The sequence below is a fragment of the Cuculus canorus genome, chromosome 11 (assembly GCF_017976375.1).
Source record: "Cuculus canorus isolate bCucCan1 chromosome 11, bCucCan1.pri, whole genome shotgun sequence".
Classification (NCBI taxonomy): Eukaryota; Metazoa; Chordata; class Aves; order Cuculiformes; family Cuculidae; genus Cuculus; species Cuculus canorus.
In genome coordinates, this window is record NC_071411.1 from 3,837,388 (window position 1) to 3,851,007 (window position 13,620).

At 45.1% G+C, this 13,620-nt stretch overlaps 1 protein-coding gene across 3 annotated transcripts in view; it reads left to right on the forward strand.

The window, feature by feature from the left end:
* The first annotated feature begins 5,100 nt into the window (after window positions 1-5,100).
* USP4 (ubiquitin specific peptidase 4) overlaps window positions 5,101-13,620 on the forward strand; it is a 33,746-nt gene continuing 25,226 nt past the window's right edge. For 2 of the 3 annotated variants that reach the window (XM_054076104.1, XM_054076105.1), the window contains exons 1-6: window positions 5,102-5,269; window positions 5,883-6,010; window positions 6,255-6,385; window positions 8,120-8,246; window positions 9,366-9,511; window positions 9,683-9,744. In XM_054076104.1, coding sequence (XP_053932079.1) covers window positions 5,151-5,269; window positions 5,883-6,010; window positions 6,255-6,385; window positions 8,120-8,246; window positions 9,366-9,511; window positions 9,683-9,744 — 713 coding nt within the window. In that variant the 5' untranslated portion in view covers window positions 5,102-5,150. Of the gene's footprint in view, window positions 5,270-5,882; window positions 6,011-6,254; window positions 6,386-8,119; window positions 8,247-9,365; window positions 9,512-9,682; window positions 9,745-13,620 lie in introns of all 3 variants that reach the window. The other variant, XR_008451581.1, reaches the window with a different exon arrangement.

Sequence of the window (13,620 nt, forward strand, 5' to 3'; positions counted from 1 at the left end):
TAAAGGCTGTGGCATGATAAATCTGGGTGAGTTGGGTGAAACATGGCAGCTGTGTTACCTATTCAGCCCGGGGTGCTCACAGGGGCTGACTCCAACCACTCGAGGGTTAGTGCAATCAGGCTGAAATTCAAACACAAACATGGGGCAGTGTGATGGGTATGCAGTGTTTTCAAGCTCTGCAAAGTGTGAACGAGTGCCACATCTCGCCCTGTGTGTAATGAGCTTGGCAGAGTAGGAGGGCAGCACAGAATATAAATACCTTGCCAAAGGGCTTCCTGGACCTTGCTCGAGGCTTGCCTGGTGGTGGTTTCACATTGGCTGACAAACTCCCAGCTTGGCTACCAACAACAGGTTGTGACGGGTCAATAACCACTCAGGTAGACAAGCGATTCTGCAGCCAGGGCCGCATGGCAGAGGGCTTGGGGAAGAAGAGCCCTTTGGCCAAGGCCCACCTCGTTATCTGGCCTCTGTCAGCCCAGGGGAGACCTGGAACAGGAGCAGCACCCAGTGGCATCCCCTTGTCCCAGAGCTGCTGCCCCTCGCTGGCACTCTCCCATTGTGCATTGGTGGTAGCCCAACATGGATCTCTACCTACTTGCCAGTCTTACAGAAAGCCTGTATTGTCTGCATGCATATCCAGTACCTCACAGTGCAGGGAATCACACAAATATGCAGTTCTTTTGTGTCCCCAGCACAGAGTACCACCAGCCTATTCCACCTCTTCTCCCACAGAAACCATGCCTGCCTTAGAGTTGCCTGGATGTGACTCTCCCAAGTGCTGGTACACCAGGGCTCAGGCAGTATTCTCTTTACTCCTTCCCTAACACTTTGACTCCTGTCAACTATGGAGCTGACAGGTATTACTGGTAGTTGTTACAATAATCCTGACACATTCTTCCTGCGCAGGGATCCTGCAGTTACAGCTTGCTGCTGAACATCTGGAATTAGGATTGTTTTCCTTCCAGGAAACCATAAGCCTACGCCAAATCTCACCTGCCCTCTTTACTTTTTAGTTCAGGTCCCTCTGCAGGTAAATCTTCACTCCTTAAATGGCTTTGTGAGCACATTTTCATCACAAACCACTTCTCATGAGGCCTTGAAGCACTGAGTATAATGTGCAGGACCGAGCAGTACTAACACAGACTAGGAACTTGGGCTTTCAGAGGAAAGGCACAACACAAGCCTTAGTGCACTGTTTTCATAATTAAAAACACTTGGGACTTCAGTTATTTGTGGTTTTTTCCTGTTTACAGCTTCTCACCTCACCGATTCGCTAGTTGTTTTGTCACTGTACCCACACTCCAAGGACCCCCTGGGGCTGACTTGAGACACTGGGGCAAAATCTGCAGCCAGCTCCACCCCGCTTGCTGCTGCCCCTGAGTCATCCAGCTTTGAACTCGGATTGCACAATCCTCAACCGGCTGTTTCTTAACTCTCAGTGCAGCTTTGTGGAAAAAAAACAGGATGTTTTCAGCAGCTATTTCAGCTTTGGAGCAGAGGCTGCCTGATTTGCGGGGTTATTTTTTCAGTTAAATTTACTTCCCTCATTGAGGCAGGATGTTGAAATATATTGAGAGTGCAGGGGATTATGGGCAGCAGGAACTCACTGCACTGAAAAATCATTCTTGATGTGAGCTGTGGCACTTCTTCAGTCCTGACTCACCATACCGCTGCCATTTGAGCAGGGTCTCCTTTGCTTTGCCTGTTCCTCCCCAGCCTGTGCCCCTGCTGAGCCCCACTGCTGCGGAGGAGTGGACCCTAAGTCTGCTGCTGTTCCAAAGGCAGCCCTGCCAAACAGGGTCGAGCTTGCCAGTCAGAAAGGCATCTTACATCGTGCTTATTCAGTGCTAACGGCCAAGGGATTTATTTACCTTCTGGCTGCTGGGGTTGCGGCAAGCTGAAAAACAAAGCAACAGCTCCAGAACAGATACAGCCGTGCCCGCAGAAGTACAGCGACATGATTCCAGGCTGAAAACCAGCCATGCCAGCAGGAAAAGTTAAAGATTCCGGTGTAGGCACACCAGCAGGAACTCTGCAGCATAGATTAAAGCCTCCCAGCCTTGTTAATCCTCATGGTTTCAGCATTCCCCAGAGCAGCTGGCTTCTGGGTAAAACAGGCTGGGGCTGACAGGGCAGTCTACGGGCTGGAAACCCCAGAATGCTAAGACACATCTTCACGCAGGCTCTCACACCTGACCTTTGGTGGTGGGACCAGCAGGGCTGAAGACATTTCACTACAGGGAGCAGCTCTATGCTGAGGGTAGGCCTGAAGAGTCCTGAGTGATTCCTTAGTGATTATAAAATGGCCCAGTTCTATTTCTGTAATTCCAGAGACAGATGGACTCAGTAGGAAACCTTAATAAAAATCCTGCTACTCTAGTACACTTGGATGCTTCTGTGGCTTGGAGACATTGATCTTTCAGTACCTTGTGTCTGTCATATCTACAGTCCTACACTCTTTCCGCTGCTACTGCAAACAGCCAGTTCCCTCTTAACATCCACCCTGCTTGTCTGTTTTTCTACATCAGTCCCACATATCCTCTTCTAGAGAATATTTGCCCCCACTCCTCTCCCTTTCCGATGATTCCCTCCCCTCTTAGCTGCTAGTTGCCATCAACTCCTTACATCTTTAAGCAAGTTCAGATATCTGAAGCTATCAGGAATGTTAACTAGCTGCAAGGAAAATTATCCTTCCCGCCTCCATCTCATCCTTCTGGGTTGCTGGTGTTCTGCTTTCCAAACCCTCATGCATCCCTGAAATCACAGCTGAAGAGACGTGGTGTTCACAAGTCTCAACTCAACAGAAATGCTGTCAAGTGGAGCCCAAGACCTTTCTTACTCAGCCTTCTCAATATTCTTTTATCTATTTAAAACCTCCTCCTGCTGATCTTTGTTACATCTGCTAACTTTTAAGATAGCTTTTGGTCACCATTTTTGATCATTGCCTTCATAAGGCAGGTAGAAAACCTCTGCCTCCAAGGGAGTGGCACCTAAAAGGGCTTTGTTCCCACTGGTGCTGCTCTTGCAGTCATCAGGTGCAGCTGGAGACAAAAGCAGGAAGCTGAATGGGTGTAAGGAAAGGGCTTGAAGGGACAGAACAGAAGCACCTCTATCTAGTGTGAAACTGTAACAATCTCATTTCCTAGTAATGAATCAGAAAGCTCTGAATGAGACCATTTTAGTTGTTTACCGCACTTTCTATTAGGAGGAGGTAATTGATTAGCAGAGTAGAGGTCAGATGTAAGCATTATCTCAGAACAGCTGACTCATTTTAAAAACACCCAGTGTTGCCATAACAGGGTGTATGAGTTTCTTGAAGCCCAAAGGGGCCCTGCCCTTTGAGAAAAACAGGAGTAAGTAACAGGATTTCTTTATTCATAGAATCATAGAACTACTTGGTTAGAAAAGAACTTTGAGGTCATCAAGTCCTACTGTACCTGCCCACTACCAAACCATATCCCTGAGCACTTCATCTAAGTGTCTTTTAAATCCCTCCAGGGATGGTGATTCAACCACCTCTCTGGGCAGTTGTGCCAGGGTCCTTTTCTCAGTGCCTGAGAACCTTTTCTGTGAAGAAATTTTTCCTGATGTCTAATCTGAATCTGCTCTGGAGCAAATTGAGGCCATTTCCTCTCATCCTATTGCCTGTCACTTGGGAGAAGAGCCCAACACCCACCTTGCTACAACCTCCTTCCAGGCAGTCGTAGACAGTGATGAGGTATTGTACCAGTTTAAATCAAGTTTTTAAGTCTGTGAATCCTCAGCCGAATCCTTTCCTATTTTCCCACTTCTGAAGGCTCCCTAAGCAGCACGCGCTTTGCTTCTCCATCAGGACCTGCAACTGAGACAAACCTCTTCTTGAGAGGTTCTTTCAACAGACCCTTTCGAAACTTCTGAGCGCTGCCTGGCTGATTGCTCAGCCTCATTCATTCCCCAAACAATCTGGTTTCCTTGCCCAGCCCACACCCTGCCTGGAGGGCTCCATGAAGTCACCTGTGGGAGGAGATGGCACAGCCAATGCTGAAGTGATACAAGAAGTAGTTACTATTACAGAAGTGGAATATTTTGATATATAAGCTAGAGTTGAGTTTTCATCCAAGTAACTGTATTTTTTGAAAGTTAGACAAAACGTCCCTCTGACAGCATTTTTTTAATAGCATGCTTTCCCAGACACTGTTACACTCTTTGTTCTTTTCAAAATGATAATGTCTTGTGTGAAGTATGATCTGTGCCGAAGAGATGCGTCTTTTTCTATAATCCCCTCTGCAGCCTTTCCCCATCTGCTTAGGGATAGGATTTAGTAGTGGACGGGTACGGCTGTGCTTGATGATCTCAAAGGTCTTTTCAAACCTAGGGATTCTATGATTCTATGAAATGCAGGGTCAGACAAGGAGCTGGAAATTAGCTTGAACACCTTGTGTTGAGTGCGATCTGTGCTGAACAGGCGTCTCTTCTCCTATCATTCCCTCTGTCTGCAGTTTCTCCCTGTCTCAAATGCAAGGTCAGGCAGAGCTGGCTCCAAAGCTCCAAATTAGCAAGAGATTTGGCTGTTATGAAGTTCATAACAACATTAAAACGAGTTCTTGGAAAGTAATAGAATATGTATAAGATTTCTGGGAAAATTTATCTACATGCACACAAGTGTTAAATCCATTCTGTTCCAGCTCTCGTCTCACTGCACGACAGATGGAGATCGCTCCCTCGCGTTGCCCAGGCCTGATAAAGGCTGCTCGCTTTCTCCAACTCCAAAACAACTCTTGAAGAGTTTATTTGCTGTCATTTTCGGTGTTATACCCCCACATCCCGCACTACCTGCTCTGGGGGAGGCTGCAGAGTGGGGGCACGGAGCCCCTTTGCTGCACCCTGTGCCTCCAGCCCTGCTCCCAGGCCTCCCTGCAGCCTCTCAGCCCCGGCTGCTCCCCCGGTGCGCGGGGTGCACGGCTCTCCCATGGCCGGGTCAGGGATGAACACGACTCCAAGATGGCGACGGCCTCCATGACGCGCGCACCCCGCCCGTCCCGCTGTCGGGGGGGGGCGCGCGCACGGCGGGGCGGGGCGCGCGCGGCCCCGCGTGTATCCCTAACCCTCCCCACACCCTCGCTCATGCGCAGAAGAGCGGCACCCTCGCGCCGAGGGGCTCGCGTACAGACATGGCGGCAGCCGAGGGCGGAGGCGATGCGGCTGCCGGAGGAGCGCGGCCGGACACGGCGGTGCAGCGCGCCGAGCTGGGGCCGCTGCTGGCCACGGCCCTCAGGCCGGGAGAGGCATGGTGAGCGCGGCGAGGCCGCCCTGACCGCCAACGCTGGGGCCTGAGGGAACGCGGCCTGCGGGGCCTGAAGGGGCGGTGGTTTGGGGGAGCTGGGGCTGAGGGGTGAGCGGAGGCCGAGCTGGAGGAGCGGGGCTGAGGGGCGGTGGTTGAGTGGGGCGGGGACCAGGTGGGTGTTGTGCGGACTGAGAGGGCAGTAGGGGCCGAGCTGGGAGAGTGGCGGCCGAGCTGGGGGAGGGGGACAGAGAGGACGGTGGTTGAGGGGAGCAGGGTCGAGTTGGGAGATATGGTCGAGTTGGGAGATATGGAGCCGAGGTGGGGAAACGGGAGCTGAGGAGGGAGTGGGGGCTGAGTCGGGGGAGCGGGAGTCAGGGTGGGGGAGCTGAAGCGGGGGCCGAGCTGGGGAAACAGGGGCAGAGGGGGGAGTGGGGGCCGGGTTGGGGAAGCAGGAGCTGAGTCGGGAGAGCTAGATGTGAGCTGTGGGAGTGAGGGCCAAGGGGGGAGCAGGGTCCAGGTCCGGGGAGCTGAAGGCAGGGGAGCTGGAAGCCGAGGTGAGGTCTGCTTGTGAGGGGGTTGCAGCTCACGTGGCTGTGCTGAATGGCACCGTGTGTTGCAGGTACCTGGTGGACAGCCGGTGGTTCAAGCAGTGGAAGAAGTATGTGGGCTTTGACAGCTGGGACATGTTTGGTGCTGGCGATCCCAGCCTCTACCCTGGCCCCGTTGACAACACTGGGCTCTTTGATGGTGAGTGGGCCTGGGCACCCGTCCGTGGCTCCCATGGATGGTTGTCTCATCCTGCAGGTTTTGCTTTTGAAGCCATGTGTTCCGGGAGGGAACCATCTGCCTGGTTTCAAGCGAGAGGGCTGGTGCAGTTTCTGTCCCCTGTGGAGGTGTTGGTATTCCATGTAGTTATAGTGGGATGCGCATAGGTCTCGAGAAGAAAAGTTTCTGTTTAATACCGTACTTCCTTTGTCTGTCTCCCTTTTAGATTCAGAAACTCAGAGTTTAAAAGAGCACCTCATTGATGAGCTGGATTACGTGTTGGTTCCCACTGAAGCCTGGAATAAACTAGTAGCGTGGTATGGCTGCTTAGATGGGCAGCAGCCTATTGTGAGAAAAGTAAGTATGGATGAGCTAGGTGCTCCTCAGCCTGTTTTTTTATCTGATCTCTACCCATCTGAGATAATGTTTATTTTGCTAGATGTGAATTAACACAGGATACTCAGCAGCTCTTTGGAGATAATAATCTCTTTATAATCTCAAACTATATTTTTGGGCAGTCTTTTGTAGTGTCCCACTGCAGAACCTATTAATGTGCAAAATACAGACCAGTGCGCTTCTTCAGCAGCTGAATGTGTTCTGTGCTCAGATTGCTGTCCAGCAGGGAATTGGAGACTTTTTGCCATTCATCGGTGTTAATGGGTGTGGTGATCTGATCAGAAACTTCTTGGAAAGAATTCTTTCATTTCTGAATATGGTTCTTATTTTTTTCTAACTATAGAATCCTGGAGAACAGGAAGTCCCAAGTAATGAAATTCCTTCTGAAAGAGAAATGGCGAACTTGCAAATTGGTTCCTTTGCATTCTTTAAAAAAAATAAAAAAATCTTATTTGCTTGTCAAGAGGCTGCTTAAAATGGGAGTTTTACTTTCGCTTTCTGTTGTAACAGCAAAATGCTGAAGATCTTTCCAAATGTTTAATTGTTTACCTTTAAAGCACCTGGCATATCTAACACAGCCCTGTAAAAGCTCAGAAGAGGGAAGCAGACTTAATGTGAGAATTTGGCTAAAACATTAGTCTTGGTTCTTTGTTTCTTTTCAAAGCTGGGTGAATTTTTTTTTCTGTGAAGTGATATAGATCTAGATCACAGCAAGTGTGGTGTCACGCGAGTGGGATAGAATATTTCAGTTGGAAGGGACCTACAGTGATTATCTGGTCCAACTGCCTGACCACCTTAGGGCTGACCGATAGCTAAATTATTAAATGCTTTGTCCAAATGCCTCTTAAAAACTGCTGTCTTTAAAAATGATACCTGCTGCTTCAATGAACTATAATCTCAGTTTCCTAGGCTTTATAGCTGCAAAGAACTGTGGAGTGATTTGAGGGATGTTTTGTTTCCTCCAGTCAACATCAGAGTTGTCTCAGAACTGGCCTTTGAAATGGGCTGCGTTTTCTGGCTAAAGCACATCTGTAGGTGAAGAGTGGTGTCTAGTCTTAATACCTTTCTAAAAATATGCTGAAAGCTGGTGGAGTGGGTAGATGTACCTGTTGGAGTATGTGCTCAGGTGCAAAATTGATTTGAAAATGACTCTGAAATAAAGCAATGTCATCAAAACCAGTTCTGACGTATTTCTCTGTGTTTGCCAGGAGAGAGTAATGAGGCAGGTTCTGTACACCATGCAGAAAAATAATTAATGCTTAGTCTTACTCTCTTCTAATGGAAGAGATTTTCCTCTAATGTTCCAGGCATGTTTCTTTTTTTTTTTTCTTAATGTAAAACTTGGCCAGAGACTAGAGGCAAAAGATCATTTTTCTAGACTGCTTTGGTTGTGTGATCAAATATTTCTCATAGGTGATTAACTGGCACTATCAGGTCAGCTGTGATCATGGACCTTTGGAACTTTGCACTGTGGAAGGGAGGCGCTGGGATTTCATGTTTTAAACCAAAACAAAACTCCTAAATGAGCTGACAGAGATTCTGACTGAATCTAGACTTGTGTGAGTCAGTGCTCAGTTTATGGCTTGACTTGCAAGACCCCCGAGGACTTAAAATATTCAGACAAGTGTACCTTGCAGAGGACTGTTCAGTGTTTTAACTTTGTGTCACTTTATTGTGTCTGCCTTCTGTTTGCAGGTAGTGGAATATGGTCTGTTTGTGAAGCACTATAAGGTTGAAGTTTATCTTCTTGAGCTGAAGCTGTGTGAGAGCAGTGATCCTGACAATGCGATTAGCTGCCACTTCAGCAAAGCAGATACTGTTGGTAAGTAGTTCTCTGATACATGGAGCTGTGCTCTAGTGCTACCTCAGGAGGTATTTTGTGTCTTTTGGAACAAGAATGATGTTGATAAACTGGAGCAAGTCTAGTGGGTACTAGCAGGTTAGAGTTGGGACATGTGATGTGTTAGAAGAGGCTGAGGGAGCTGTATTTCACCTGGAGAAGAGAAGGCTTTGGGGAGAACTCGTAGCACCTGTGAGAGTTGACTGAGAACATCGAGTCAGACTGTTTAGTGAATCACGAAGCAAGAAAACAACAGACAATAGTCATAAATTGAAGCAGGATAGATTCCAACTGAGTATAATGAAAATACTGTCCCAATCAGGACAGCTAGAAATTTGAACAGGACCTGGGAGGCAGGGGAATCTCCTTCCTTGCAGGTTTTGGACACGTGATTGGATAAGCCCCAAGCAACCTGGTCTCAATTCAGCGTTGACCCTGCTTTGAGTGGTTGGACTAGGAACATCCTGAGTTCTTGCAGCCGCAGTGATGCTGTGTGCATCTCAGGGAGTTGTGATTAAGAGCTTAGAGAATCACATTGCTTATTACCTCCCTAAGGAACATCCACATTGCTCATGTAATGCATTTCTGTCTCTGCTGCTTCTACAATTCCTTCCTAGTGTGTGAATATTTTAAACGCCTTAACAGCTTCCTACACTTCAGTTTTTCCTGAAATTTGGCCTCTCTCTCTGTTATCACTGTGCATACCCATGTAAAAATGCTGAATGTCAGCTGTTGTGTATGTCCATAAAGATGCTTTTTTTTTTGAGTTTAACGGTGTATGGCCTGACAATAGTAACAGAAAATGCTTCTTTCTTAAATCTGTTTTCAAATGCCTACTCTTTCAGAGAAGTTAGCCTTTGGGCAGCAACTTCTCAATGTGTTATGAACGTTACTGGTTTGACAGCTTGACAGACAAATAGATGACTGAGAACAGAAGGTTTTAATTCTTTCAGGCTAAATATTAGACAAGCTCCATGAGCAATTATAACTTCCATGATACATTTTCTGCACAAAGGATCAGTGGTCATTGCTTGCTAAATGTCTGGCTTGTCAGTTTCTTTCAAAAGCACTCATGTTTTTTTTTTTTTCCCTCCTGAACAGCTACCATTGAGAAAGAAATGAGAAAGCTGTTTAATATCCCAGCTGAGAAGGAAACTAGGTTATGGAACAGGTATACAACTAACACTTACGAGCAACTCAGCAAGCTGGATAGCACTGTACAAGATGCGGGGCTCTATCAGGGCCAGGTAAGGGACATACATCACTTGTGTTTAGATTCTCGTGTACTGCTTTCACTGATGTATAGTTTTTTTTGCTTGCTTTTATGTGCCTTGAGAAAACATTGACAATGTCATTTGCTAATGATTTTGCAAAATGTGCAACAGACTTACCTTTCTTTATTACCTGAATTCTTTCAGGTTGTGCTAATAGAAGTGAAAAATGAAGATGGCACATGGCCTGGACAGCATTTCCTGGCAAAGTAAGCAAGCGTGCTCTAATAGTTTGAGATGTTTTGTCTAGCTTGCTTGCTTGGTTTTAGTGACCACATGTTCTATGTGAAAGCCTTGTTATCACTGGCTATTGTGGATTTCTTTGTTTTGGGTATTTTGAAGAAGGAGAGAAAAATCTTGTATATAAATATTCTTCAGTAGTTCTGCTGCTGGTTTCTTGTCTTAGCAACAGTCTTTTGTTTTAAAGCCCAGTTCAAATGGATTGTATGTAAGGATTAAATAGCTTGTGTTTCTATAGTGCTTAGGAGACAAAAGTGCTATTTAAGTTGAGCGAGTCTACTTAAAAAGCTGCCTCTGCAGGCTGCACAGTGAAAAAAATTGTCTGTCTTCTACCACCGTGGAACCAAAAGGATCTTGGTGTGTATTTCCAAAGCTGCCAGTAGTGAATGCTCAGAGTTCTGGTAATTCTTCCTTAAAAAGGGTGTAGAAATAGCTGAGCAACCCTCCCCCTGCTGCCAAAGATAATTACAGAAGCCTGTAAATATTGACACAGATTCTCTCTATGATCTAATTTAGAGAAGAGATGAGTAAGAGGGGAGGTTTGATGAAATATTGTATGCATAGAGGGAATGGTGTAGAATGGAGGTTGCATGCAACGGTAAGGAACTGCCCTTGTCAAGTCATACTACAGAAGGTAAAATTCTGAGGTTTTACTGGTCTGATTCCTACTTGCTTTCCTGTGAGTGGGACATCAGACTTGATCTTAATAGAGAAAATGTTTTTCCATACAATATGGTTAACTTCTGGAACTTGCAGCCAGGTGGTCTCATTTGAGATCGAGATCTTACTAGCATTAAACTTGAAGGATGGATCAAATGGGTCAGTGAAACCAATTTTGAAACAAATCTCTACTTCCAAGATATCATACTTGGTAAATGGATCAGGAGGATGTTTGTAGGATTATAATGAAATGTTTGCCAGAGTACTGTTTGTAAAACATCTAAACATTCATATCATGTACATAATCAAGCGCTGGTTGACTGTCAGTATTAGAAAGCCAGCTGTTAGGACCAGATCATAACCTTCTGTTTCCATATGAAGCAGAGCTAAAGAGCAGCCCTGCAACATTCCAGGCATCAGTCTGTTCTTTTTTTTTTTTTTTAGCAGCTAGTCTGATAAGTAAAGGCTTTTAATTAACCTCTAGCGAGAGTTGAATGAAAATGGTTATCAGTATGCAAATTATATTTTCTAATTACATAGAAATAAAGATTTGCTTATTATAATGCAGAACTCTTGGAATTGTTTGACTTGATGCTGATAATGGTGCCTGAAAGAATTGTAACAAGTCATACAGTCTGTTTCTGTGTCATTTGTCTTGGCTCTTTCCTTTGCTCTTACCTCTGTTAGTTAAGAAACAAATGTGTATGTTCCACATAATGCCCTCCTTATAATGGCAAGTGCTTTGGTTTAGCAAATTCTGCTCTCTGGCTCTTGTGCCCTTGTAGGTTAAATGCATAACTATTTAGAAACACTATTTGGGAAGACAAATTGGGGAAGAAGAAGCTGGCCTGCCCCTTCTCTGTAGGACTGACATTCATGTGTGCTGATCAGTGCACAAGCTGCTGGTTGACTGAGAACAGTTTTATGTAAGCAAGGCAAAGGGTGTCTCTCAAAGCTGTATGCTTTAATGTCTTTGGATTTTAACAGCCCTGCTGGACTAACATTATGCCTTTCCACACTGAAGGTGGCTGTATTGTGTGAGGCAAGTTGTGTAGGAAGGTTCAACTTGAAAATTCTTTGTGTTTTAAGTAGAAGGAGGAAAAAGTTGAGAACTTAGTCTGTCATAGACATGTGATAACAAAAAATGTTCATGAGCAGTAAGTGTTTTCCTGTTAGGTTCTGTGGTGGTTTCGATGTGGTTCCATGTCTTTAAGCTACTAATACTGTACAGCAGTTACCTTGATAACTCTAAACCCACATACGCATTGTACTTGCACTGTTGAAAACAATGAGGAACGCTGTACTGGATCCTGGCCAGGTGTGTCCAGTCACTGTCCTCTTAGTATGGGCAGCAGAACATGGAGGGGTAAAAAAAGTTCCCTACAACAGGAAGGGCATAAATCTGCTATGGTGTGGTGCTGTCTTCCAGTAGCCTGTAGTTCAGACTTTTCCCGAGATGGCACTTAAAAGCTCTTTACAGTACTTTTTCAAGTCATTTCTGTACTATATAAATCTGTCTGGTTTACTCTACTAGCCTCCAGATTTCTCCTTACTTGCCATTTGTGTTTTTGAAAGGTCATCGGGGGAGTTGGAATTGACTTTTCTATACTTGTATATATTTTACTGTTTCCTTATTAATGTTGTTGTCTTCCTATTATTGTTGCATTTAAACTGTTTTAGTGTTAGTTTCTATCCCACAAGTTTCTCTGTTTCCCTTTTCCTTTTCCTGTGGGAGGAGATTGGGACTAAAAGCTGCCCAGTTCTAGCTACTGACCTGGATGGGGGGGCTAAACCAGGACAGAGCAGAAGTCACATACTGTTAGAGGTGGCTTTGACTGGTCATTGTCTGCGGATTCCACAGAAACCCTTTTTTCGGGCATTGTGGATAAACGCTCTGCGTTTGTATTATCACCTTTGTGTAAACAAGGCAGTCTCCTTGGGAGCCTGTGGTATTGTGGGGTCATTAACGGTACCTTCCTGGGCTTAAAATGAGAAGCCTTTGGAGAAAAACATTTTTTTTTTTTTTAGCTGTTATCTGTGCCTTTCACCTCAAATCATACCTACCTATGTGATCATCTTGTGAAACGAGGGGGAGCAGCTGTGCTTGGTAAATCCTTGCGCTGTCTGCAGTTGTTATAGATAAATGGATAGATGAGTAACTTGTAAAATGCAAGAGTGCTTAGAATTTTTATCTTCCCAAGCAGATTGGATTTCTGTTTTTTTTTTTTTTTTATTGCATTTAGAATGCTGTTGGCCTCTCTGGTTTATTTTTTTGTTTGTTTGTTTTTTTTTTACTTGATCCTTCCCAATTTTCTAACAAGAATTCACTTGGGATCCTTGAGAACTTTATAGATATGACTTTCTCCACTCCGACTTGTCCCTTATCTTTGTTTTTTGGTTAATTGTATATCTTCCCCTGTAGTTGTTAGCATTTCTGTGTGCGTAGGATACTACTGAAGGACTTCTTGGAACTCTACAGTTTCCTTCTGACTCTTGATTATGCACTGCCTCTGTGCTTCTCTTGGAAGTTTTGAAATCTGTTAAGAGGCCATTCTGCTTTTATTTTCTCCCTGTTAGATTTGATTCATGTTATTTTCCAAGTGTCCTATTCTGTCACTGGAGTCACATGTGTCAAGCAGAAATGCTAATTTTTCAAGTGTGGCATTTTCTAGATTGCCCTTCTTTGCTTCTAGATAATTCACTTCTACTTCAAACTTTTGAAAGTATGCTTTTAGTGGATTTACAGGCCACTCTTAGCCTTTTTACTTTATTCTTGACCCTGGAAACTCCTGAGTGTGGAGCATGTCCGATAATTGTTGTTTTAGTTTAAACTTTCTTGTTTTCTCATTAATCTTTGTGTTCAGGTAGTTTTTAAAGTTCCACCTCCAACATGTAATGACCAGAGGGTTGCGTGTTGTCCTCGGAATAGCTTTTTTGGTAGATCTCATTCTTAAAAATATACTTTCCAGTATACCTTTTGTTTGTGCTGGCTATTGGTGGTTTTATTTTAGCATATTTCAAGTTTAGACATCTTCATCTGGAAGCTCCTATCATAACTTGTTTCCTTCTGTGTTTATTTTACTACTGTTGTATTTCCAGGCTGGTGAGGCTGCCTGGCTGTTCTGCTGCCTTTTGGCCATTTCGGCTTGTTCTTTGTCTTTCAATTTTTGCTCCACAGAGATTTT